This window comes from Psammomys obesus, unplaced genomic scaffold, assembly GCF_907164565.1.
Source record: "Psammomys obesus unplaced genomic scaffold, mPsaObe1.curated_primary_1811, whole genome shotgun sequence".
NCBI classification, from domain to species: domain Eukaryota; kingdom Metazoa; phylum Chordata; class Mammalia; order Rodentia; family Muridae; genus Psammomys; species Psammomys obesus.
Window position 1 is genome coordinate 4,304,389 of NW_026596466.1, and position 27,207 is coordinate 4,331,595.

General features: G+C 51.6%; 3 protein-coding genes across 5 annotated transcripts in view; 2 read left to right on the top strand and 1 right to left on the bottom strand.

The window, feature by feature from the left end:
* Window positions 1-2,966, bottom strand: part of Nudt1 (nudix hydrolase 1) — a 6,684-nt gene extending 3,718 nt beyond the window's left edge. The window contains exon 1 of the mRNA XM_055598649.1: window positions 2,943-2,966. The gene's annotated coding sequence lies outside the window, so the exon portion shown is untranslated. The remainder of the gene's footprint in view (window positions 1-2,942) is intronic.
* Mrm2 (mitochondrial rRNA methyltransferase 2) lies at window positions 2,965-7,004 on the top strand. The gene is made up of 3 exons (XM_055598648.1): window positions 2,965-3,042; window positions 3,426-3,715; window positions 5,993-7,004. Exons 1-3 carry the CDS (start codon window positions 3,035-3,037, stop codon window positions 6,433-6,435), a joined length of 741 nt encoding a protein of 246 aa, XP_055454623.1. The 5' UTR covers window positions 2,965-3,034; the 3' UTR covers window positions 6,436-7,004.
* A 3,039-nt stretch (window positions 7,005-10,043) lies between these two features.
* Mad1l1 (mitotic arrest deficient 1 like 1) overlaps window positions 10,044-27,207 on the top strand; it is a 299,318-nt gene continuing 282,154 nt past the window's right edge. Inside the window, exons 1-4 of one of the 3 annotated variants that reach the window (XM_055598665.1) lie at window positions 10,044-10,094; window positions 16,069-16,231; window positions 19,639-19,779; window positions 22,689-22,868. In XM_055598665.1, coding sequence (XP_055454640.1) covers window positions 16,082-16,231; window positions 19,639-19,779; window positions 22,689-22,868 — 471 coding nt within the window. In that variant the 5' untranslated portion in view covers window positions 10,044-10,094; window positions 16,069-16,081. The other 2 variants (XM_055598664.1, XM_055598666.1) reach the window with 2 other exon arrangements.

Genomic DNA, 27,207 nt, shown 5'->3' on the forward strand with positions numbered 1-27,207 from the left:
GAGCCACATCCCAGCCCCTCACTGGGGGATTCTAGGCAGGTGCTCTACCACTGAGCCACACCCCAGCCCCTCACTGGGGGATTCTAGGCAGGTGCTCTACCAATGAGCCACACCCCAGCCCCTCACTGGGGGATTCTAGGCAGGGGCTCTATCACTGAGCCACACCCCAACCCTCACTGGGGCATTCTAGGCATTCTAGGCAGGTACTGTATCACTGAGCCACCTCTCCAGTCTCTGTGCCAACTTCTTGTTTATTACTTTATTATTTTCTTGGCCTCAACTGGTTAAACAGTATCCAGAGACTGGAATCCTTTTAAGAGATTGCAGTGTATAAGAAAAGGAACCTGAATGGGGGCTAGAGAAATGACATTGGTTAAGAACATTTGCTGCTCTTCCAAAGGACTGGGTTCCATTCCTAGCATCCACATGTGGCTCAAACTGTCTAACTCCAGTTCTGATGCCCTCTTCTGGCATCTTTGGGGGCACCAGCCACACACATAGTGCACAGATATAAATGGGAACAAAACATCGATACTCAGGCTAGAGAGATGGTTCAGAGATGGCTCAGTGAAGAGCACTGGCTGCTCTTCTAGAAGCATGGCAGCTCACAACTGTTTGTAACTCCAGTTCCAGAGGATCTGGCACCTCTCACAGACACACATGCAAACATCAGTGCACATAAAAATAAATAAAATTAAAAGAAAACAAAAACATTAGAGGTGGGCCTGGTGGGGCAAGCCAGCAGATTAAATTTTATTTTATCCCAGCAGATTAAAGCGTAAGCAGAGGCAGGCAGATCTCTGTGAGTTCAAGGCCAGCCTGGAATCTACGATAGTCAGGGCTCTTATTACACCGAGAAATCCTGTCTCAAAAAAACAAAACCAAACAAACAAAACCAAAACCCACTATATTCATAGATTATAAGTTAACTTAAAAAAAGACAGGAGGAAGAGGGAAAGAAAGACCTGGAAGTTTGGTGATGAGGCTGGTCAAGAGGAAGTAGGTTTAGCCTGTGTCCTTGTCCTGACACTGACTAGCCCATGCCTGAGGCTCTGGCTTCCTAGCTCAGCAAAGTCAGCCATCTCTTAGGAAGCACTAGCTGTATACAGCTGTCTTTCCATATCCAGGGGTCTCTGGTACCAGAATACCCCACGCTGCCATGGACACCAGAATCAAAGCATGATGAAACCATTTCTCTGAAATATGCCTGTACCTTACACACCTCCGCTAGCCCACTTTAAACGCCAACACAAATACTGTGTTAAATAGTTCTCCTGTTGTAAGTAATGGCAGATGTTCATTACAGATGAGTGATCTGTTTTGCAAGTATTTTAAATGATCTGGAGTCGTTCCATGTGGTCCAATCTGGGCTTAAACTCACCATCCTCCTGCCTCAACAATGTGAGTTCAGAATGAAAGGCATGGCCAGCCACCTGTCTCAGTGAAGGGAGTTGTGAGGACAGATTGGAATCTGCAAGAATGAGCTGGGTCGTGCTTCTGGTGACTGACATCAATGCTAACATGTACTCCGCAAACTGCTTTCCCCTCTGCAAATGGAGATATCCTAGCTCACAGTTGTTGGGTTTATTAAGTGGGACAGAACTTTCAAACAAGCTTAACTGGGTTTGGAGACCATTTTTGACTTGCATGCACTGAGCCCAGGGATGACCGACCAACCTTTGTGTGATGTGTGCATGTGTGTGTCCCGGCCTCTGTAGAGAGCAGAGTTGACATTGGGCGCCTTCCTTAATTGCTCTTCGCCTTACAATTCTTTTCATAGTAAAAAAAAAAAAAAAGATCTAGAGTCGGCCATGTTGGTGCATGCCTTTAATCCCAGCACTTAAGAGGCAGAGAGACAGTTGGATTTCTGAGTTCAAGGCCAGTCTGATCTACCGAGTTCTAGGACATCGAAGGCTATACAGAGAACCCTGTCTTGGAAAACCAAAAACAAATAAATGAAATAAAGAAATGACTAAATGAAGTAAATAGAGAAATAAATAAAATGTGGCCTACCAGTGCATTCAGTGCCCAGAGGTCAGTAGAGGGCCCTGGCTCCCAGAAATGGAAGTTAAAGATTAAGAACATGCTGGGAACTTGACCTTGGTCTTGTGCAGGAGCAGCCAGCGCTCTTTCCAGCCCCATACTGTACTTTTAAAAAGATTTTACATTTCTGTGTGTATGTCCTTCTCTTTGTATGTACATCTTCATGTGACTAACCCTAGAGGCCAGAAGAGGAAGTTGGATCCTCTGCCTCCCACCACTGGGCGCTGCGGTTACAGGTGCATGTCACACTGGCTTCTGTGTGGGTTCTGGGGCTTGAACACAGGTCCTCAAGCATGTGGGGCAAGCATTTCACAGGCATCCACCACCCCAGCTGCACTTAACCTTGTTTTCAAAAGCGACCCCGTTTAGTAAGACTAAGAACTGCAGAAGACTAACTTCTCTCACTTCCTGAGGTGAAAACTGATGCTCAGAGAGCCTATAAGCACGCTAGGGTGTCCTGGACGTCAGCTTAGTGTTCTGTCAGCTCAGGCTGTGAGAGATGGTGAATCGGATGCGTGTCAGGAAGCTGTCGAATGCTAGGGTTCGGGGCGCTGACAGACACCTGGTGGGAACTGAGGTCAGCTGCTGCAGGTGTTGCTGGCGATGCACACGGAGTGCCTGCAGGGAGCACTCTGCAAAGTTGTTTCCTGGCCTCCCCTTCCGGGGGCTTTGCAACTTGGCTGCGAACAGCGCTTGTACTAGCTTCCCGCCCATTGCTCCCTATCTTCTGTTCCCCTTAGTCTCCCCGAACTCAGGTCTACCCAGCACCCCGGCCTTCCTGGTTGGCTTGAGGGCGCCTAACGCACCCCATCCTCCTCAGACACCCCCAGCGCCCCAGCACCCTTGATGCCTCCCGTCTCTCAGGCACACAGTTCCCACACACCGCGAGCCGTCCATACCTTCGCGCCCCGGCTGCAGCTTCCTGGGCGGGACCTCACGCTGGAAGCGAGGGCGGGACTTCCGGCGGCGGGACTTCCGCCCGCAAGTAGCTATGGCCTGGTGAGTGGAGTTTCGGGGTTGACCTGCACTGAAAGGGCGTCTGCCTCGGGCGTGCGCGGGGCGGGTGACAGCAGTTGGGAGCTCAGTGAATTGGGTCGCAGAAGGGCGAAATAAGTGGGGACATGGCTCAGCGGAGAAAGCATGCTTGAGGATTGGAGTTCCGATGCCCAGAACTGACAGTTCTGGGCTTGTGTGCTGACCAAATGTGACGCCAGTGCTAGGGAGGCTAGATACACCGGCTGGTTGGCGACCGTACCTCAATATGTAAGGTAGAGGGCAAGCCAGAAGGACAGCCCTAGTCGGCTTTGGGTCCCCATTTGCACGCAGGCCTTCTTGCCTGCCTCTGTGTGATGTCCTCCTGCTGACTCCTTTCTCTCCACCAGGTACGCGAAGCTGGTGGGCATTCCCCTGAGGGTTCAGAGGTTCCACACAGCCGCGTGTCACCACAAGGGCCGGACTGGCGCCGAGCACCAGTGGCTCACGCGGCATCTGAAGGACCCGTTTGTGAAGGCTGCAAAGGTGGAGAGTTACCGCTGCCGCAGCGCCTTCAAGCTCCTGGAGATGAATGACAAGCATCACATCCTGAGGCCTGGTCTCCGGGTGCTGGACTGCGGGGCGGCCCCGGGAGCCTGGAGTCAGGTGGCAGTGCAGAGAGTCAACGCCACGGGCGCAGGTGGGCCCTGCCTGTCACCCCCAGCTCCTCGGGCTGCCATGAGCCGGAGGAATGTTAGCGAGCAGCTCTTTACCCAGAGACAGTTTTTGAGCAGCTTTCTAAGTTGGTTTAGAGATGATAGAGAAGTAGGTCACGGGGCTGGGGACCGAACAGCTGCTAAGTTAAACAGGTGTGCGCCGCAGGCCTGTGATCCTAACTTTTGGGTGGTGGAGGCGGGAGGATTGGAAGTTCAAGATCACCCCAGCCACTTGTGTGGAGTCTAGCACGTGAGACCCTGCCGCTCAGAAAAAAAAAAGGCAGCGGTGAAGGATTGGTGGTTCTCAACAGGTGGGGCTCGACCCCTCTGGAGATCATAGGGTATTTACGTTCTGATTCATAACGGTGGCAAAATTACAGTTTTGAAGGAGCAACGAAATGATTTTGTGGTTGGGGGTCACCACAACGTGAGGAACTTGCCACATTAGGAAGGTTGAGAGCCGCTGGCTTAGTGGTTAAAAAGGTGCTTGCCACCAAGCCTGATGGTCTGAGCTCTCCAAGACCTATATGGTGAAGGAGAGAATTGACACTTGAAAGGCGTTTTGGCCTCCACAAGTATGTCATGGCTACTTGTATACACATATACCATTAAATAAACAAAATGTTGTTTAAAAGAGAAGAAGAAAACTAAAAATAGACCGCGTGACCTGGCAACCAGCCTGGGCTCTGTACTGCTCTCTGTCTCAAAACAGACAAACAAAAAAACAAAAAACAAAAAACCCACAAAATTCAACAGTAGCATCTAGTTTGCTTTCTGTTGCTGTGATGAGCACTGACCAAAACAACTTTCTTTCGGCTTATCTGAAGAGAAGGCGGGGCGGAAACTGCGGCAGAGATCGTAGGGCCCCTCTGCTCACTGTCTTGCTTCTCCTTGCTCGCTCAGCCTGTTTTCTTACAGAACTCAGGACCACCTGCCCAGGGCTGGCACCGCTCAGAGTGGGCTGGCCCCACATCAGTCATCAATCAAGAAAAATGCTGTCTAGCCCAGTCTGAGGAGGCATTTTCTCAGTTGAGGTGTACTGTTACATATTATCCTATCTAGACGACCTGCCAGGAGTGTTAAACCACATCCTGTGATTGAGCTTCGCTGGAGCTTTTGTTTTTATTTTTTATTTTTGTTTTTTGGAGACAGGGTTTATCTGTGTAGCCTTGGCTGTTCCGGACTTGCTTTGTAGAAAAGGATGGCCTAGAACTCACAGAGATCCACCTGCTTCTGTCTCCTCAGTGTTGGGATTAATGGCACGTGCCACCACCAGCTGCTTAGTGTGTGTGTTAATAGGGACTTAATAATATGCTCTGTGTCAAATGGTGCCCAAAGAGGAAAGAGAAAACAGCCACACCTGTGACCCTAGAACTCTGATGGTGGAGGCAGCAGGAATTCCAGGCCTAGTCATAGGGTCTCAAAGAACCAGCAGCCAGAAAGGAAGGGCTCTTACGGAGGAGTCTGTGAGAGGACTTTGTATGGTTCCGGGCACCCGGGTCAGGCAGTTCCCAACCTCCTTAACTCTAGTCCAGGCCCGGGACTCTACAGGCACCTGCGCTTAAGTGCGCATTCACATGCGCAAACATACGTGTAAATAAATATAAGTCGAAAAACTAAAACATCAGCAGAGCATGCTCTCATATGCCTTTGATTCTAGTACTTCAATGGCAGAGGGGTCAGTTCTCTGAGTTTAGGGCTAGCCTGGTCTACACAGTGAGGCTGTCTCATCAAAAGTATACAAATAGGAAGGCCTGTTGGGAGCTGGGTGTGATGAAGCCCACCTGTAACCTCAAGTGCTCACTGGGTTAAGACCATAGCTTAAGTCTTGGGCCAGCCTGGGCTACCTAGTGAGAGTCCCATTTTAGAACCAAAACACAAAAATAAGTTATTTGGGAGAAGAATCTTTGTAGAGAAGAGGAGCTTGGGGTAGTGAACTGACCGGGAAGTGGGATTTAGCACCTTGACTGACTGTGGTCCAACCTCCGCTATCGCTCAGGATGGTCAGGAGACTAAAGGGATTAGAGGACACCCTACCCCACACCATCGGTCTTTTATCAACTTTGACAGACGGGTCTCACATGGTAGCAGCTGGCCTTGAACTTGTGACAGTCCTGCCCTCCGGCTCCCAAGCCTATGCCATCACGTTTCTCACAAGTCTTCAGACTAAAGGCTTCTCTCCGTGGTCCTGGTGCCCGTCTAATGCAGCTTGTATTCTGGTGGGGAGACGCCTGGTATGACGGTGCTTTGTTCTGTTGCAGATCCCAGCTCTCCTGTGGGCTTCGTGCTTGGGGTCGATCTTCTTCACGTATTCCCTTTGGAAGGAGCAACTTTTCTATGCCCCGCTGATGTGACTGACCCCAGAACTTGCCAGAGAATTTTAGAACTGCTTCCCGGAAGGAGAGCGGACGTGATTCTGAGTGACATGGCACCCAACGCCACTGGCATCCGGGGCCTTGACCACGACAGGCTTATCAGCTTGTGCCTTAGCCTTGTGGACTTGGCCACGGACACCCTGCAGCCCGGGGGCACTCTGCTGTGTAAAATCTGGGCGGGAAGCAGAAGCCACCTGCTCCAAAGGAGACTGACCCAGGAATTCCAGAACACAAAGGTCGTGAAGCCCGAGGCCAGCAGGAAGGAGTCTTCAGAGGTGTACCTCTTAGCCACACAGTACCGTGGCAGGGAGGGCTGTCCGAAGCACTGAGCCGGCCCTGCCCTCTGGGCACACCTCCCTGAGCAGGGCTGGGATCTGAGCTGCACTGTGGGTATGAACAGCACCCTGAGGTCTTTAAAGAGATGAAAAATGATAAAAATGGGGCCAGCACGATGGCGCAGTGCGCACAGAGGCTCACTGCTCGGCCTGATGACCTCACGTGTGCGAGCACAAGTAGGTGCACACAGTGCGAACACACGCATCGCTGTGGTTAGCTTTTGTCGGTTTACCACAAACTTAGCGTTATCTGGGAAGAAAGGCCCCGACTGAGGAATTGCCTCTGTCAGGTTGGCCTGTGGGCAAGTGTGTGAGACATTTTCTTGATCGGTGATCTAAGTGGGAGGGCGCAGCCCAGTGAAATCGTGCCACCCCTGGGCAGGTGGTCCTGAGTTGTGCAAGAAAGTGGGCTGAGCAAGGCACGAGGAGCAAGCCAGAAGGCACACCCACCTGGTCTCTGCTTCAGTTACTGCCTCAGGTTCCCACCTTGAGAACCCACCTTGACCTTTTCAATGACAGACTTGTGTCAGGATGAGCAGGCCAAATAAACCCTTTCCTCCCAAGGTTGCTTTATGTGCCGGAAACAAAATACAAAGCCAGTCTTCTCTATCAGGATTTTATTTTTCAGGCTTTTGTTTGCTTTTGAGATTGGGTTTCACTCTATGGTCTTCCTGCCTCGCCCCCCAAGTGCTGAGATTACACTGCTACACCTGATTCTTACCATTGGCAAGGTTATGAGGAAGATAGGTGGAGAGCGAAGGATTAAAAAAAGCAAAAAACAACTAGGCAGTGGTGGCACGCGCCTTTAATCCCACCACTCAGGAGGCAGAGGCAGAGCCAGGCGGATCTCAGTTCTGGGCCACCCTACAGAGCAAGTTCCAGGACAGCCAGGGCTACACAGAGAACCCTGTTTGGAATAAATAAATAAATAAATAAATAAATAAATAAATAAATAAATAAATAAATAGATAAATAAATAGATAAATAGATAAATAAATAATGAAATAAACGGGTAGATGGGGAGAGAGCTGTTGGGTTGGGATTGAGAGTCTGCATCAGAGAGCCTGAATCTTGAAAATAACTGTATGGTTGATGGAGGGAGAAGGACCATAGATTTGTTGGGCTGGGATCGAGGCTCAGCAGCAGAGAGCCTATCTGGTGTGTGAAAGACTCCAAGGAGATCCCTAGCACCCCCAAAAACAAAAACAGAGCTGGTATTCATGCTGTGATACTCCGGCTCCAAGGACCGAAGAGTCCTTGCCAAAGCCAGCGGCAAAGCACTTCCTCTGACCTTCACCCAGCTTGAATTGCGTGGTTATCAGCATCTTTGAGTGTGTGTGTGTGGCGTTGGTGCACGCATGGAGAAGCAGGGCTTGTCATCTTTCAATTACTTCATTTTATTTACTGAGACAGGTTGCTTTCTGAACCCTGATTAGGCTAGATGGGCTGGGCGGCGAACTCTCAGAATCCCAGAACTCTGTCCTTTGACAGTGTCGCACAGGTATAATGTGCATCTCTGAACCCAGAAGCCCCTTACCCCCTCCTACGAGCCCCTTTTCCCCGTTCATGTGTTTGTTGGGCCAGGAGTCTGTGTGATCCTGGGTTTGAGCTAGGAAGGCCTGGCATTCAGCCTGTAGTCCATCACATGGGAGGCAGAGACAGGGACTCTCCACAGTAAGCTATTCAGCCAGATTAACCAAACCTGTGCTGGGGTTCAGCGAGAACCCCTGCCGCAAACAAAACATCCAACCAACCAACCAACCAAACAAACAAACAAAAAACAGGCCAGGTGTGCTGTCACACACCTGTAATCCCTGCACTCTGGGAGGCAGAGGCAGGAGGATCTCTGTGAGTTTGAGGCCAGCCTGGTCTACAGAGTGAGTTCCAGGGTAGTCAGGGCTACACAGTGAGACTGTCTAGAAAACAATCAAAACCAACCAACCAAGGATAACAAAAAAGCCCAAATCCCACCCAAACACACAACAGCAGCTGGGCATGGTGGCACGTTTATCATCCCAGTGTTAAGAGATTTACTGTCACAGGTTGGCTCTGTCCCAACAAGCCACATTTGACCACTTGTCCTTAATAACTTAAAGGAGCCAAATTGATAGCAAATTGGAAAAAGATTTATTCATTGTGGCACACAGTGGTCGGAAGGACACAGAGCCCCAGGCTCTGAGTTCGAGGCTGGTGGCTTCCCCAAAGGCTTCAGTCTTTTCTTCTCTCGGGAGGATATCCTTAGGAGGAGTCAGGGCAGTTTTCCACCAGCACTCAGGGGCCTGATGCTGTGAGTTCCAGACCCATCTGGACTACAGGGTAAGAGTCTGTTTCTCAGCTGTTGACCCCAAAACACAACACTCATCTCAAAAAAGATGAGACATGGTTTATTATATTTTTTTTCCAGACAGGGTTTCTCTGTGTAGCCCTGGCTGTCCTGGAACTCGCTTTGTAGACCAGACTTGCCTCGAACTCACAGCAGTCTACCTGCCTCTGCCTCCAGAGTGTTGGGATCAATAGGCCTGTACCACCACTGCCCCACTGGAAAGACAGTTTATTCTTGAGCCAAGTATGCATGATTGCATCCCAGAAACAGACTCAGGTTAACCCAATATCTATGTTCATGGAAGCAGTGAGGAAGTTTTTATAATAACAGAGCAAAGAAAGCTATGAATCAAGGCACTTTAAAAATACACTGGTTGGGGGCTGGAGAAATGGCACAGGGTTTATGAGCGCTGGCTGCTTTCCCAGAGGTCCCAGGTTCAATTCTTAGCACCCACATATTGGTTCAAAACATCTGTAACTCCTGGGAGGGGCGGAAATCTGTGTTCTCATCTGGACTCCATGGGCACCATATGTACACACAAAACACCCCTACAGAAAATAGTAAAACATTAAAAAAAAAATACATTGGTGGAAGTAGTAAGTAGGCGGTTACAGCAAAGCAGAGAAATCCCAGCCATATGCTTCAGAGGCTGTCTGAGGGCTTTTGGTTGCTGACAGACGGGTGAGCAATGGGTGTATAGGCACTAAAGAAATTGTAAGCAGGCTCTGGTTGCTGCCTGCAACCTTATCAAAATCCATCTGCCAATCTGCCTTCGCAGACGCAACTTCTTCCCAGGAAACAAGTTAACCAACCAAAAGCCAAAAACACTGCCGAAGACAAAACAGGGCAACCTGTGTATACACGGCAGCAAGATTCAGAAGAAAATTAAACTTTGCTAAAATTTGTTTCCTCTCCATGCCTAGTGGTGTTGGCGCACACCTTTAATTCCAGGCAGGGGCAGGTGGGTCTCTGAGTTCCAGGCCAGCCTGGTCTACAGAGCGAGTTCCAGGACAGCCAGGGCTACACAGAGAAATCCTGTCTCAAAAGAAAACAAAATGAAATTGTTTGGTCCCTCTTAGGCGGAGCTACTCCACACATTACGGCGCTCTCAGAAGCGGTGGAAGAGCGCCGTGAGGGCCGGCGGCACATCCTGGTTTAGCTTTCCTAGTCCCATCGACCTCAGCACAAACCTGCGGCTCACATATTCGATTCTTTACGGGCGTCTTCCTCAATCTCGCGAGAACCCGTGCGGAAGTCTCGCGAGACTTGGGCGCCGGCGGAGAGGAGGGAGATCCGAGCGGCTGCTGCGGCGCCCGAGTGCTCGGCTGAGGTTAGTGGCAGTGTGGCTGGCCGTGCGTGTCTCGCGGGCGCTGCGCGCGCTGCCGGGCCGTGTCTGGACCACAGGACGGAGCTGTCCGCCGCGATCGGGTGCGCACACAGCCCGGGTCGGGTCCTGTCGCGCGCCTCCCCTTTTCAGGGTCTCGGGTGTCGCGCTCCCGCGGCCGCCGTGGACGACCTCCCACCCGTGCGTCCCGCTGCAGGGTGCGGGGAGTCGTTCCTGGCCCGGGGGGCGGGTGGTCCGCTGTGGGCAAGACTCCTGGATTGGGAGTCGATTATCCATTTACAACCCTGCGGGTCCCGGGGATCGAACTCAGGTTGACAGTTTTGGCGGCAAGCCTCTCTAAGCGCTGGGTCTTATGGCAAGCCCACCTTGTTTGTTATGTACTCGTTTATTTACTTATGGCGGCACTGCTGATTGAATCTAACGTGCTTCGTGCACGTTAGGGACCCACCTACCCCTCAGTTATGTCCCCAGCCCTCTTAAAACTTAATGGATCAATTAATTAGTTGTGTGTGTACGCACATGCCAGGGGTTCCAGTGGAAGTCGGAGGTCAACTTTCTCCACCGTATGGGTCCTGGAGGTGGAGCCCTGCTGGTGTGACTTGACCTAAGGGGCATGACAGGTTGAGCTGTCTCCAGTGCCCGAACCTCAACGCACAGAACCGAGGATTGAACCTCGGGCTTCGCGCATGCTTAGCAAGCAGTCACCTGTCAGCCACATCCCTCTTCTTCCTGTTTATTCTGTGGTAGGGCTTCCCAGGTTTTCCAGGCTGCCCTTGAATTTGCCACCAGCTCTGGAATTTGTCTCAGCCTCCTGGGATGAAAGACCTATGTCACCAAGTGTCAGGTTCCCAGGCTGTCCCTTGGCTGAGACCAGTGTGTACCCATCATCTCAGGTGCCATCCTGAGCAGCTGTTGCCCCGATGGGGGTGTGGCGGCGTTATGGGGTGTGTGTGGGGTGCTCCTGCTGTCTTGGAGGTTGAGGGTTCTTGTCCATACGGTACAGCTTGAGCTGAAGCTTCTGAAACTGTGGCTCCGTCATTCTAATGTATTAGCTGCTGACTTCTGTTGGCCCGAAGAGACAAAAAGTGTGGTTTTTGTTTATTTTGGAGAACAGAGGCCTGCTTTTTCCCACTGTGCCTGTCGCACCCACCTGGCCCGCCAGCTTTTGCCTTGCCATTGGGTCTAGCTGTGTCACCTGGGTCTGTCTGTCTAGCCCAGGCTGGCCAGGAACTCATGGTCTTGCCTCAGCCTCTCAAGTGCTTGGGCTGTACATTCCTTTTCTTCTCAGGGACCTTTCTCAGACTGAGAAATTCTTGCGCTCCTGTGCCACTGCCCTCTCCTCCTACCACAAGGAATCCCCATACCTCACCAGGTCTTGTCCTCTGACTTGGCGTGATATCTGTGTCAGCTTCTCCATTCCCCTGAGGAATGTGAAGTGGTTGGGCAGCCTCTAAGGCACATGCAGATGCCTTCCACACACAGGACAAGGACCACCACCCCACTGGTTCACTCTCTGTTCCCTGGCCGACTAACTGGAAGTACTAGGCAGCTCAGGTCACCTCCAAAGGTTACCTGACTACCTGGCTTTTGATAGAAGGCTGAGGAGGGTTGGAGTGCCCTGCCCCAACCACTGCCATGACTCCTGAACGCAGGGCATCATTGTTAGTTTCTGGCAAGCCAATTTCCTTCTATTGCATAAAGGACCGACTTATTCAGACTTCTCAGAATATTCTGAATCTGTCCTGTGGTCCTCTGTTCTAGAGGGACCAAATAATCAGTGAGTGTGTGTGTGCTTGTTTGTATGCAACAAGAATGAGTGAGTTAAAGGCCAATTTGTTGTCTAATCCTGGATCTGTCTGCTTTTGTTGTGAGGGTGCTCCATAGACTCCATTATTTTATTATATTTTATTTTTTTGGTTTTTCCAGACAGGGTTTCTCTGTGTAGCCCTGGCTGTCGTGGAACTCTCTTTGTAGAGCAGGCTGGCCTTGACCTCACAGAGATCCCCCTGCCTGTGCCCCCTGAGTGCTGGGATTACAGGTGTGTGTCCACTCCTGGTTTTATAGACCCCATTCTTGTAAAGGTCCTCATGTACGTGAATTCAGGGTGTGTAGGTGTCCCGGTGTGGGTCATGCGGATCAACCTGAGGCCAGCAGGCTTGGCGGCAGGCATCCTCACCCACGAAGCCATCTCTCCAGCCCCACACCAGGTAATTGTGACACCCCTCACAGCCAATAACGTCACATCCGCTCCACGCCAGTTATGCCGAGCTGAAGAGAACCCAGCCAGGGCCACAGCATCCATGTGTCGTCCTCACCTTTCTAGGACCTGGTCCTCCTTCTCGACTGGATGTCATCTGTCACTGCTTGCTGCTTAAGAACCTTGACACACTTGTTTCTTGATGTCTGCACTCCCCAGTTTTCCATTTTTCCCTAGCTCCTGCCTTCAGGCTGGCTGCTGCCTGTTGCCCTCATCTGGGTGTCTTTTGAGAATCCTGTTCTCCCTTTCCTGGACCTTTGTGCCCATGGCAATGCCATCACCAGCCCCGTGGTCAGCCTGGATCACCACATAAATCTCCATCTCACCTACTCCGCTGACTCCCTCCCTGGACCAGACCCTGTTACTCCTCTGATAAGAGCCTCTGGCTTTCCTGTTCTCTGTCCACTGCCTGTTCCTTCAGCAAGCCCACAACTAGCTGCTGCAAGTCCCCAGCTCAGCCGCGTGAACCTCTCCTGGCTATTCACCCATCTGTCATGCAGGTCCCAGCCTGTCTTATGCCCTGCAGGTTCCGCCCAGACCCTTCTCACTTCTTCCCTGGCACTGCTTCCTCTCTCTGTGACGTCACCCTCACACCGTCTCCTGCACAGCCACTGCGCAGCCACTGCGTTCCCCTTTCAGATGTCCTGAAGCATAGTGCGAGAATCCCTGTCAGTGCTCTCCACGACCCTTTAGTCTCCTGCCGTGTATCTCAGCTGCCTTCACAAGGGCTGCCCCTGGGGTGCTCAGCCGGCTCAGTCCACCAGCCCAAACCTTGCTCTCTTTATCTTCTATTTTAATTTATTTTAATTTTAATTTTTTTTCGAGACAGGGTTTCTCTGTGTAACAGTGCCCTGGCTGTCCTGGACTCACTTTGTAGACCAGGCTGGCCAGGAACTCACAGAGATCTGCCCGCCTCTGCCTCTGCTGGGATTAAAGGCGAGCGCCACCATACCCAGTCTCTATTTTTTTTTTTTTTTTTTTTGAGGCGGATTCTCTTGTAGCCTTGGCTGTCCTAGAGTTCACTATGTAGACTGTGCTGGGTTAAGAGGCATGCCTCTCAGATGTTGGGACCAAAGGGTCCTGCGCCCCCAAACCAACAGCCCCATAGCTGCTCCCTCTGCTGCTGCACTCTGCGACAGAAACAGGTTTTAATTTTTCAATACCTAACACCCTGATGCTCTTCGTAGGCCCAGTCTCTAAGGTCGCAGTGTGGAAGTGCCTGGCCATGGCCTCTCAGCAGGTACTCTCTTAATAAACTGGTGCTGCTCCTCAGTCGCCTGCTCCTTGTCTTCTCTCTTCAACCAAACACCCCGAGCCCCAGACACACCAGCATGGCCAAGTGTTGAGATGGCCACTGGTTGCATTGCTTTTCTCTCTCTCTCTCCCTCCTTCCTTTTTTTTTTTTTGAGGCAGGGTTTCTCTGTGTGGCGCTGGCTGTCCTGGACTCACTCTGTAGCCTGGGCCCCAGGTGCTGCACTCTATCCCTAGCTCCTAACTTTTTGAGACCAGGTCTCACCAAGCTGCCTAGGCAGGCCTTGAACTTGCCCTCATGCATCCTCAGGGTCTAGAATGACAGGCCTGTGGCACCAGGCTGCACTCCTTTGTTTTTTCCCAGCTGTGTCTGGGCTGGGGGCCAAAGGACCGTGTTCGCCAAACCCTTAGGCCACAGGCTAGCTGCAAAGTTGGTCTTGCCTGTCCCCCTCCCTTCCCACCCTGGCTCTGGAAGGTTGGGGTTCTACTTGAGGATGAAGCTTACACCAGTGTTTCAGCTGGCTGTGTGGCAGCATGACTCCTGGAGGTTGAGAACACAGTGTGAGGCTGGCCTGGGCCCGAGAGCGAGAGCGAGTCCTAAAGAGAAAAAGAGGGTCTCGGCAAGGTAGTGCATGGCTGTGTGGGCCAGCGCTCTGGAGTGGAGGCCAGCCTGTTCCACATAGTGAGCTCAGGCCAGCTCGGGGTACAGAGCGAGAAACTGTCTAATACAAAACAAACAACAGCTCACACACAGAATGTCTTTAAAAAGACCAGTAAAACCAAAAGTGAAAACAACAAAACAAAACAAAAACAAAAGCAAAAGAACTGAAACCAAACCCAAACAACTGTGTCAGAAGCCAGGCTTGGCCGTGTGCTGCGGGCTGAGCGGTGTCTAAAAGTGCGCCAGCAGTCAGGCTCCCAGTGTGCTGGGAGTGGCGCCATCCACATTGCCCTTCTGGCCTTTTTCCAGGGTGGCTTTCTGCCCAACTGGGGGTGGGTGAGGAGGGCGGGGCTGGACCCTGCAGGACCCGCTGTCTGAGAGACTCTGGGCAGCATCGCCTTAACAGCATCGCTGAGGCCACTGTCACCTGACTCTTCCCAGAGGATACATTTATGGGGGTGTGGCTTTGGGAGTGTGTCCCTGGGCCCCTGAGCACCTCCTCCCAGGAGCTGAAGGTCTGCCTGTCTAGTGTGCAGACCAGCCCTGACATGGTTGGTGACTTGGGGTTAAGATTTGTGGTATGGCGTCCTACAGTCTCTCTCTCTCCCTCTCTGTCTGTCTGTCTGTCCCTGTGTGTGCTCTCGTGCACATGCCATGGAGGTCAGGAAAACGTTGGGTGTCGGTTCTTATCTTTCGTTTTGTTAGAGGCACAATTTCTTGTTCAGTGCTGTGTGTGGGGCTCTGTGGCCCGTGAGCACTGGCGGATTGTCTCATCTCCATCTTGCATTTTGCGGTGGGAATGCTAGGATTAGAGACCCTCGCCCCATGTCCAGGCTTGGGGATTCAAGCGCAGGCCTTTCTGTGGCAGGCCCGGGGGTGCCACGGTGTGAGTGAAGGGCTGTGGTGCTGTACTTCTGTGGGCTCTGTAGGCAGAGCTCAGGGCCTCAGGCTTCAGTTGTCACCACAGTTATCCACTGAGTCACCTCACTTGCTCCGCTTTGAAGTTTGTTTTTAATTTTTAACTGTGTGTGTCTGTATGAGTGCAGTGCATGGGGATGCCAGAAGAGGGCTCTGGATGCCCTGGAACTGGAGTTACAGGCATTATCAGGCTGGTGTGGGTGCTGGGATCGGAACTGAGGCCCTCTGCAAGGGAGATGAACACTAATGGCTTTTACACTCTGCCCTTATTTATTTTTTTGAGATAGGGTCTTTGTATGCAGCCTTAGCTGTTCTGGGACTTGCTATGTAGACCAGACTGACCTTGGATGCTCAGAGATCTTCCTGCCTCTGAGTACTGGGATTAGTGGCTACGCCACCACAAGCAGTCTCTCTCTTTCTAATTGATTTATTATGCAGTATTCTGTCTGTATGGCCTGTATGCACATCTACATGCCAGAAGAGGGCACCAGATCTCACTGTAGATGGTTGTGAGCCACCATGTGCTTGCTGGGAATTGAACTCAGGACCTTTGGAAGAACAGCCAGTGCTTTTAACCTCTGAGCCATCTCTCCAGCCTAGTTTTTTTGTTTGTTTGTTTTCATATTACTCAAGCTCTCCTCACCCTAATGTAGCTGAGCTGAACTTCTGGTCCTCCTGCTCCTACCTGCTGATATCATTGAATAGACATAACCTGCGGCATGTTTGTGCCTCATTTCCTCTCCACAGCGATGCGAGCTGTGGCTAGGTTGATGTTGAACGTGGGGGTTGACTCCTTAGGGCCTTAGGGGGGTGGGCTGTGCTAGCAGACAGCGTGTGAGGAAGCTGGCTCTAACTTTCGCTTCGTCTCCCAGGAGGCGCGTGGCCATGGAAGACCTCGGGGAGAACACCACAGTCCTGTCCACCCTGAGGTCGCTGAACAACTTCATCTCTCAGCGAGTAGAGGGAGGATCAGGCCTGGGTGTGTCGGCCCCTGCCTCGGGGTCCCTGCAGCTGCAGTATGAGCAGAACATGCAGGTGAGTGGCCCGCCGGGTGGCTCTCTGGAGTACAGCTGGCCTGGGTGGGGCCAAATCAAGCTCTGTGTGTTGGGGTTGGGTCAGCATGAGCTTGGTGTGGAGGCCACATGAATGTCCTGCGAACACTCATTTATCAACTCAAGGAGGAGCTGGAGACCAGCGCCCGTCCTGACCCTGCTGGCTAGAGGCTGCCTTGGTTGGCCCCTGGAGCCTGAACTCAGCTTCTCACACTTGGGAGACATGGACTTTACCAACCGAGTCATCTCCCATAGGATACTCTGTCTGTCTAATCTATCTATCTGTATCTATCTGTCTATCTATCTTTGTTTATTTGCTCATCTATCCATCTGTCTGTCTGTCTATCTATGTATCTATCTATCGAGACAGGTTCTCATTATATAGCTCTGGCTGTTCTGGAACTCACTGTGCAGACCAGGCTGGCTTCGTACTCACTGAGATCCATCTGCCTCTGCCTCCCGAGCAGATAAAAGGTGTGCACTGCGCCTGGCCCTCGAAAGGGGTGACTTTAACTGGCAAAAAGAAGTTTATTGTGATTTGTGGTCCTATTTTACTTCATTCTAGTTCCTGGGAATGCTCCCGTGAATACAGTCCCAAAGGGCCAGGGCTCCTGGAGGAAGGGCATCAGTTATGGGTAGAGCTTGTGGGCCCCAAGGATAGCAGCGATATTTGTGCCTCTACTGGTCCTGGCAGCACACCAGGCTGCTCCCAGGCTTCCTCGCTCACCCTTCTTTCCTTCCTCTGCTCTGGCTGGAGCTGTTTTGGGAAGCTGGGAGCTTCAGTTGCTCTGGGAGCCCTGGTGACACTCATGCTCCGCCCAGCAAATTGGACAGTGTTTGTTGACCGAGCCACCATCGTCACAGCGCTAGCCTGCACCCAGCCTTTTGGTGGCAAACCTTGTCTTTCATCTCGAGACTAGGTCTTTAATCACAGTGTCTTTTTGGGTGTTAAATCACCCTCCCTCCCCTCACCCCTTTTCTTGGTAGCACTGGGAATTGAACCCAGTGTCCTGTGCATGCTCTTCAATCTACCGCTGAGCTATATCTTCAGCTTTATTTAATTTATTTTTTTAAGAGGATTTGCTTTATTTATGTGAGTAGTGTTTTGCCTGCGTGTGTTTGTATTCCATGCCTGGTCCTCTCCATAACAGCGAGTGCTGTAGGTAGTGAACCATCTCCCCAGCCCTGCACCCTCAGCTTTAAGCCATTGTTTTCTGAGGTGATGCTGCTGATAGGTGGTAATTGAGTCTGATCACTAGTAAAATAAGGAGATGGTAATTTTTTTTTTTTTTTTCAAAAAGACTTGCTCAGATGTGAGGGGGATCTGGCTTCGACATGTCACCCCATTGATCGCCAGGGTTGATTCAGCTCATCTGGATGGCTAGGCAGGTGTCCCTCTCCTCCCTCAGCACTCCATGTGTGTTCCTCCCAAAGCTGTGTGCTCCCCAAATAGAGGAGGACCGGTCTTCGGTCAAGGATATATGAGTAGCAGGAACCTGCTAGAACCTCCAAACAAAAAGACTTTGCTCTTGAAAAACAAAACAAAACTAAGCAAAACAAAACAAAAAAAAATTGGCTTCCCTCCTTCCCTTCCTCCTTTCCTCCCTCCTTCCCTCCCTTCTTTCCTCCCTTCCTCCCTCCCTTCTTTCTTCCCTCCTTCCTTCCCTTCTTTCCTCCCTCCTTCCCTCCCTTCTTTCCTCCCTCCTATGACTGAGCCAAGGGCCTTGTGCACACTCAGTAGGCCCTTCATTCCTGAAGTTCATCTCCAGCCCTATCTTTAAATTAAAAAAAATATTTATTTTTATGTACGAGTGATCTGTTTTCACACACCTAGAAGAGGGGATCTGATCTCAGTACAGATGGTTGTGAGCCACCAGGTGGTTGCTGGGAATTGAACTCAGGGCCTCTGGAAGAGCAGGCAATTACTTTTATCTGCTGAGCCATCTCTCATCTCTCAGTCTTTACTTTTTATTTCAAGATGAGTTCATTACATTGTTTAGGTTGGCCTTGAATTTACTCTATCCTAGGCTGACCAGGAACTTGAGGTCCTCATGCCTCAGCCCATCTGACATGGAGTCCCTGCTGCTCAGTCAGTCGCTTCCTTGGGCTGGTACCAAGGCCTTGTGCTGCCCCTCAGGGTGTGTTCAGTCTAGGGCACCATTTGTGGCTGCTCTTGTCCTTCCCAGGTGCCATGCTCTTTGTTTTTAATTTGTGTGTTTATTTTTGAGCAGGTTCTCACTATGTAGTCCTGGCTGGCCTGGAACTCACTTTGTAGACCAGGTTGTCCTTAAACTCATGGAGATCCACCCACCTCTGTTTTCAAAGTGGTAGGATTAGGGGCGAGCCTCACCATGCCTGGTATGTATAGTTCTTTTTGTCCTGTTCCGTTCCCTTGAGTTCATGGACATAGGGACAGAGGCAGGTCAAAGCTGGTGCAGGGAGTCTGGAGGTAAAGAGGCTGGATGACAAGGCATGCCAAGCCTCTTTTCTTCATTTATGTATTTTAAATTTATTATTATTATTGTTATTATTATCATCATCATCATTAGTATTATTCATTTTGGTTTTTTGAGACAGGGTTTCTCTGTGTAGCCTTGGCTATCCTGTAACTCACTCTATAGATCAGGCTGGCCTTGAACCCGCAGAGATCTGCCTGCCTCTGCCTCTCAGGTACTGAGATTCAAGGTGTGCGCCATAATGCCAGGCCTATGGCTTTTTTCTTTCGTGTGGGTGATTAGGATCTGAACCTAGAACCTCACACTCATGTGGTGCTTAGTTATTTTTCCTGTTGCTATAATGAAATTACCTGACCAAAGCAACTTAAGGAAGAAAGAGTTTATTCTGTTGAAGCTCAGGGTGGAGAAGTCAAGGCAATAGGAGTGTGAAGCAGCTGCTCACATCACACCGCATCAGGAAACAGAGGGGCGGAGGCATGTTGCTTTTCAGCCCTTTCTCCAGGGTCTCACATAGGGAGTGGCACTGCGCTTGGGCGGGTCTACATCCCTCAGCTCAGCATGATCCTTCACAGAAGTGCTCCTGGTCGCAATAGACCCCGTCAGGTCGACAGCTCATTGCCTGCAGCAGGAACTGTTGGACTGACCCTAGTCCCTCTTCCTTTGTCACCTTTTTTGCTGCCTCCCCCTCGTCTCCAAAAGGAACTCAGGCTTAGAAAGGTGCCTTGCTGGGACAGGAGCTTGGGCAGTGTGCATGGAGTTCAGACATCCACCTCTCTCACCCCCCCCCTTCCTTTCCTTCTTTATTTTTTGAGGCAAGATCTTGCTGTACAGTTGTCCTGTTGCCTCAGCCTCCCGAGTAGGCAGTAGGTTGTCACTGCCTTATTTGATGTGCTTACTGAGCCTTCTCTTTTCTCTCTGGATACCAACTGCTCAGCTGGAGGAGAGAGCCGAGCAGATCCGTTCGAAGTCCTACCTCATCCAGGTGGAGCGGGAGAAGATGCAGATGGAGCTGAGCCACAAGAGGGCTCGAGTGGAGCTGGAGAGAGCCGCCAGCACCAGTGCCAGGAACTACGAGGTGCGCCCTGCCGGCCCCAGGAGGCAACGGGCTGTGTGCGGCACCTGTCATACTCCCGGTCTGGGACCCAGCTGGGGCAGAGGCACCAGGGCATTCTTCTGTGACCACCTGATGCTAGCATGTTGGAGAAGGGTGGCCTGAGGTGGGGGCATTGCAGAGGGGGCTCAGGGATCCTGCGGTGTGGGCAGCCTCCGACTGGCTTCTGCTTTCTCTTATTCCAAAAGAATTGCAGTGCAGAGCTGGGAGAACTTCTAGGGGTTGTGGGGACAGGCTCAGGAAGTTGCAGGCTTGCAGAGAGCCTTGCGGGTCTATGTTGCAGCTTACTAGAGCATCCTGAAAATGCCCCTGTAAATGGAGTAGGCTACTGGGGAGTGCAACCCCATGAATTGGAGTGTACAAGGGAACTCTTAATTTACTATGTGTGTGTGTGCGCACGCACACATGTAAAGGCCATAGGGAAATTTGGTGTCATCCTTAGGAATGCCACCTTCTCTTTTGAGACAGGGTTTCTCCTAGGCTGCTGGCCAGTGAGCCTCAGGGACCCTCCTTTCTCCGCCCCCACTGCTAAGATGAAATGCATGCCCCGTTCATTATACTCTCGACTTGTTATGTGAGTTCTGGGACCAAACTGATGTCTTCAGGCTTGCAAAGCCAGCACTACCAGCCAAGCCGCACTCAGCCTCTGCCTCAGGTTTTTTTTTTTTTTTTTTTCCCTTGAGACAGGGTTTTTCTGTGTAGCCCTGGCTGTCCTAGACTCACTTTGTAGACCATGCTGTCCTCAACAGAGATCCACCTGCATCTGCCTTCTGAGTGCTGAGATTAAAGACGTGTGCCGCCACCACCCGTCCTCCCTGCCTCAGTGTTATTACTACTTTTGCTGGGGCTTTCTAGGACTCTGATTAGTACGTGAGTGCCACCGTGACTCAGGTTGTGCATCAGAAATCAAAGTCTGTGACCTTCCTTTCTTCCCTGTGACTTCATCTGCCCTGTTCTTGTCTGATGTGCCCAGCATAGTTTTTCTTGTCCTGGTGTGACTGGCTGCCATCTTCCTTGGTGTGTCTTTGGTTGTGTGGATTTAAGTCTGGGGTGTCATGGTGCTGTCTTGTCCTTTGTTAGGGTCCTGTGTTAGTTACTTTCCTTGTTGCTGGGACAAAATGTCTGACTGGGAGGAAGGGGTTATTGGGCTCACAGTCTGAGGGTGCACAGTCCATCGTGGTGGGAAGTCATGGCGGCAGGAACAAGGCAGATGGTCATGCTGCATCCACAGTCAGTAAAGCAGGGAGAGAAGGATGCTGCTGCTCAGCCTTTTTTCTTTTTATTTAGTCAGAGACCCCAGACTGGATCAGACTGCCTGTTTCAGGGTGGGTCTTCCTTCTTCTGGTAAACCTCTGTGGAAACCTCCTCATGGACATCCCTGAAGGTGTGTCTTCTGTGCTGATCTGAATCTTGCCTAGCTGACAAGATTAGCCGTAACAAGTAGATCTGTCCCACCGGGCCTATGTCCTTTGCTGGTCTCCAGTGTGCAGTGCTGATGGCCTCGTGGATGTGGAGGGCATGGGAGTGAGTGAGGGAAGGCCCCTTTTGGGGAGAAATGGTGCAGCAGTAGTGACAAAGAGAGGCCTTGGGCCTCAGGATGCAGCAGTAGTGAGAAAGTGAGGTCTTGGCCCTCTGAGGCCCAGCTACCTTCTCAGACTGTCCTTGGAGTCCTGACACCTATAGTGGCTTTTCTGAGACAGCTTATTTGACGGTGGGTAGATAAGACGGGTCAGGTGCCCCTCCCACCTTGAAATAGCTGCTAGGGGTGAGATGGAAGGTCTGAGGGCCTGTCTGAAGGATTCTCTTTCTGTGTTGGGCTGGCAGCGTCAGTAGAGTGCTTACAGGCTCTGCCAGTATTCTGGCCCATCCCTCCCCCCTTAGTCACAGAGCAGGCCTTTCTGACTTGCAGAAGGGTCTTCCTGTCTTAAGGCTGTACTTGCAGTTGCTCTTCTCATGGGTCCTTTCAAGGTGTGTTCAGCCTTCCTTCTCCCTATGGGCTGCAGCCCTGTGTGTGTGCACTGGGCCTGCCGAGGTTGGGGGCTGCAGCTCTCTGTGTGTGTGTGTGTGTGCACTGGGCCTGCCGAGGTTGGGGGCTGCAGCCCTGTGTGTGTGTGTGTGTGTGTGTGTGTGTGTGTGTGTGCACTGGGCCTGCCGAGGTTGGGGGCTGCAGCTCTCTGTGTGTGTGTGTGTGTGTGTGTGTGTGCACTGGGCCTGCCGAGGTTGGGGGCTGCAGCTCTGTTTTTGACACAGGTGACATCAGCCCTCCTTGAGCAGGACTGGCCGCTGAAGTTCCTGGCGGCTCTGAGAAGGAGCTTGGGTAGGTGGTTCCTGCTGAGGGCAGAGTGACCATTCTTAGGCCTGTCTTCCCCAGACTCAGCTGGAGGAGTCCAAGGCTGACATAAGCCTCTTGCCGCTGACGGTAGTCATGATGTGTGTCTGGGCCCTGAGAGTGTGTGTGATGGACACTCGGGGCAGTAATGGTCTGCCCGTGGGCTGCCATCCACGTCCCTTCCTGGCTGTAGTTGCCTTCTCCGTGGGGAGTCTCAGCGCATTTTAATGACAGCCTGAGCATGGCTAGACAAGATCTGCTGGCGCTGCAGAAGCTCAGCTTCATTCCAAGGTCGAGTCTGAATTGTAGATTTTCCTTGCTTTCTCTCCTCTCCAGGGCGGGTGGCAGTGCGCAGAGGGAGTGACGAGTGTGTATCGGGCTCCATGCCAACGGCTTCTCAGAGTGGGAGTCACCATGCTGCCACACCAGGAGCCCCGGCAGCCGGGTCTCTTGTCTGGTCCTGCCAGTGTCCTTCTGTGACTGACAGGCCTGCCCGGCTCCTCTGTGTATTACACTTCCTGACCGAGCTCTTCCTTCTCCACAGCGCGAGGTGGATCGCAACCAGGAGCTCCTGGCACGCATTCGCCAGCTCCAGGAGCGTGAGGCCGAGGCGGAAGAGAAGATGCGGGAGCAGCTGGAGCGCCACAGGCAGTGCAGGCAGAGCCTGGAAGCTTCCAGCCAGCAGCTTCGGGAACGGGAGGATGGCCTGGCTGCAGCCAAGGAGGTGAGCTCGGGCCCGTGCCTGGGGCCTAGACTCAGCCTGCTGCAGATGGCTGTTTCCAGAGACAGAAGTGCGAACGTACCCGTAATTCATCGTGGGGACAGCAAGACGTCTTCATTTGATTTTTTTCATCTGTTTGTGTGTGTGAGCATGACCACATACGGGTGGGTACATGTGCGTGCATGTGCCTGTGGAGGCCGGACAACAACCTTGGCTGTTTTCCCTCAAGTGCCATTCACCTTGTTTTTGCTTTACAGGTTTACCTTTGTTTCTAGTTATACATAAGCAGGTGGATATGTGCACATTAGTGCAGGCGACCACAAAGGCCAGAAGAGGGCATCAGATCCCCTGGCACTGGAGTTAAAAGCAGCTGTGAGGGCCTGTTGCGGGTGCTGGGAGCTTACCTTGGGGTCTCTGTATGATAGCACATGCACTCAACTGCCAAGCCATCTCTCTAACATCCCTCCTTCTCCCGAATTGTATTTTGAGGCAGTGTCTCTCTCTGGCCTGGAACTTACCAATTAGGCTAGTCTGGCAGGCCAGAGGACTATAGCATGCATTTGTCTCTCTCTCTGGTACTGGGATTACAAGCACCAGTATAACAGCTTCTTACGTGAGTTCTGGGGGTGGAACCCAAGCTCTTGTACTTGCATGACAAACACGTTACAACTAAGCCCACACCTTCATTTGAGCGACTTAATTTTGGGGATTGTCATTCCTAGTAAAGACCCTGACTTTCAACTCTACAGGGTCAATGAAAATGTTGAAAATAGGTGTTTTTTGTTTTGTTAGAGGCACGGTCTCACTTTGTAGCTCAGGCTGGGATGACAAGAGTGACCTGACCCACGTTTCTGACTTTGGTCCTTGTGAATATAAATGTGAACTTAAGAGTTGGCCAGTCCATTGTCTTTGTGTCCCCACGTACGTGTGGTACTTGGCTTCCTGTGTGCACCCACTGGCTTCCCCAGTGTTGCTTTGTTTGGGCAAACTCCGTGCAGGATGACAGGCCTCTGCGCACTTCTCTAGCTGCTGCTGTCACTTGATGGGCTGTTAGCAGCCACTGTGACTGAGGTATTGATGTCCGCATCATCTTGTCTGTCATGGATAGGTAATGTTCTGGAAGTCCTGTTTCCTTTTTTCCCCAGAAGATGTAAGTAGGTGCCTGTGGATCTGCATGTCTCTGATTGCCAGCGAGTTCTGTTGACATCAGAGACTGCCTTTGAAGCGGGGTACAGGTGTGGCGCAGTCCAGGGGAGCTGGTGCTGCTGTGTTTTGGAGGTTGCTGAGTGTGGGTATGGAGGTTTCCGGACCCCCCAGGCCTCCCGCTCTTCTTCTGTGGTGTTCAAGATCACAGGTGCCGGAAGGGAACAGCTGAGAGCGCCAGGGGCCGGCCGCGGGCGTCATTGGTATTCCGTCCCAGTGCCTTCTCCACTTGATAGATCCTCGGAGCGGGCTGTGGGTTATTTTTGCCTCTGCAGCGCCGGGGAGCATGTTAAGGTTGTTGGCGCATCTGTCTTCCAAAGCAAGTCTTGGCAGGAGGGGAGCCGTGATCTGTTTCCAGAGAGTGGGCTCTTGCTTCACATGGGCACAGGCCTGGCCTGGGTCCTTGGCCCTTCCGTGGTTGAGGAGGCCCTGGCACGCCCCTCGGTGAAGAGTGGAGGGGCTCAGCGGCCCCTCCTCAGGGAAGCACCTACCTGTCACACGGTCCAAAGTCACAAGCCTGCCACTGCAGTTTTCAGTCCTGTGCCCCAGTTTATCACTGCCCCAGCCCTGCCCTGCAGTTTTGCAGTTCGTCTGTCCACTTGCTGGTGCTCACACCTCCCCCGAGACGGCTGCCCTTCCTTAGGCAGGCTGTCCCTGTCGCAGCGCCTAGTACCCTGTGTCCATTCCTGAATTCAGAGAGTCCTAAGAGGTGGTACTCGCCGTTAGATGATTTGATGTGTTTTTGCCTGTGTGAGTGTGTTGTTACAGGTATGCATGCTCTATGCAGGTGCACACACATGGTGCGTGTTTAGAGACACGAGGTTGCTGTTGAGGGTCTTTTCAGTCACTGTTCACCTTGTTTTGTTATGTGGGGTCTCTCAGCAGTCCGTGAGCTGTCTCTGGTTTGATTGGCTGTCCAGCAAATTCCAGGACTCTGTCTGCTTCCTTGGTGCTGGGATTGCAGTTGTGTGGTGCCACACCTAAGTGTCCTAGTCAGGGTTTCTGTCGATGTGACAACACTCTATGACCGAAGCAACTTGGGAGGGAAGAGTGTTTCTCAGCTTCATAGAGTACTGTCCATCATGGAGAGAAGTCAGGGCAAGAGCTCAGGGCAAGAGCCTGGGGGCAAGAACTGAGGCAGAAGCCATGGAGGAACCCTGCTCACTGGCTTGCTCCTCATGGCTTACTCGGCCTGCCTTACAGCATGCAGGACCACCGGCCCAGGGTGGCGCCCCACCCCAAGTGAGCTGGCTGTCCCATGTCAATCACCAATCAAGAAAATGCCCCGTAGACTTGCCCTCAATTGGTTTTCCTTCATCCAAATGACTGTACCCTTTTGTCTAGTTGACATAAAACTAGCCAACACACTAGCTTATTCCATGGGCTCTGGGGATCTGAACTCAGGTCCTCATGTTTGTATAGCCAGCCTTTACTGATGGAGCCTTTTCTTCGTTTCCTGATTAAAAAGAGATTTATTTTATTTTATTATTTTATTTTATGTGAGTGAATGCTTTGCTCGTTTGTATCTAAGTATACTACATTCATGCCTGGTGCCACAGAGGCCAGATGAGGGCATCAGGTTCCCTGAAATGGAGTTATAGATGGTTGTAGACCACTGTGTGGGTGCTGGGAACTGGGCCTGGGTCCTCTGGAAAAGTGGACAATGACTTTAACCCCTGAGCCAAATCTCTAGTTCCATGATTTTTGTTTCTTTTTGCTTTTTTGAGACAAGGTTTATCTGTGTAGCCTTGGCTGTCCTGGACTCAGTATGTAGGCCAGGCTGGCCTCAAAAAAATCCACCTGCTTCTGCCTGAGTGCTGGGATTACAGGTATGTGCCACTGAGCCGGGCTTTACTTACTTACTTACTTACTTACTTACTTACTTACTTACTTACTTACTTACTTAATTGATTGGGAGGCAGGGTCTCACTGTGTGGCCCAGGCTGTCCTCAGACTTACTGTTTAGCTCAGCCTCACACTTGCATGCCTCCAGCCTCAGGCTCCCCAGGATTATAGCTGTGTGCACTGTTGTCTGGTTTGAGCATGTTTTCTCCTAAATTCTAATTCTTTGAGCTTTGTTCTGGCTAGCATGTGTGATATGTGGACGGGTGCATCTGTGAAGGTCCGAGGACAGCTTTGGAATTCTTTCTGAGTGGCAGGTGCTTTCATTGCTGAGCTGCCCCATCAGTCCTGTGAGGGTTTTTTTTTTTTTTTTTTTTTTAAGACATGGATTTATGTAGTCCTCAAACTGGCTATGCAGCCAAAGATGACGTTGAGAGAATTTTGTTCCTGGGGAATAGTACTAAGCTGTGTCTCCTTCCCTTCTAAGGTACAAATGACAAACCAGTTACACCTGGGGAAAGAGTGAATTTGTTAGGTTTCCTTGTAGAGCAGAGATGACAGGGCACTGACAGGAATGTGGTGACCACTCAGCAGCCACACTGTAAAGTCTGGACCCAGTCTGGACGGTGGCTTCTTCACAGCTGTGCAGATGGAGCCTTCTTTCTTTAGTCCTTCCCAGCCTATGTATTCTAGCCCCTCCCCCAGGCCCCGGGCCTGTGCAATTAATGCAGAACTGAGCACAAGTGTGTGGGAAGAGTGGCTGGAGTGGCTGTGTATTCCGGAGAGCTCCAGGGACCCTCTCCACCTTTCTGTAATGCACTGTCTACCATCACCAAGCCCAGCCATTGCAGCCGAAGTCAGGAAAGCAGCAGCTGTGTGCTTGATTAAGTAGTATTGTACCTCTGATCCTTCTGCCTCCACCTCTCCCTGTTCCAGTGTTACAGGCCACAACATCGCACTCTGGTTTTGGCCATGTTCTCAATACCATCGTAGTCTATGTGTTTGATAAGGTGCAGAGCTGCTGTAATGTGGGGTTTTCCAAGCCAGCTACCCATATGACTTGGGGTGGAACCCTGCTACATCCCAGCGGCTTGTGGTGCACGGGGAGACCAATGCTGTAGCCTGTTTGTAGAGGGTGCAAGTGGAGCTGGTAGATCCAAGCAGGGCCACCCAGCATCACTCACCCCAGCCCCTCACTGGGGGATTCTAGGCAGGGGCTCTACCACTGAGCCACACCCAGCCCCTCACTGGGGATTCTAGGCAGGGGCTCTACCACTGAGCCACACCCCAGCCCCTC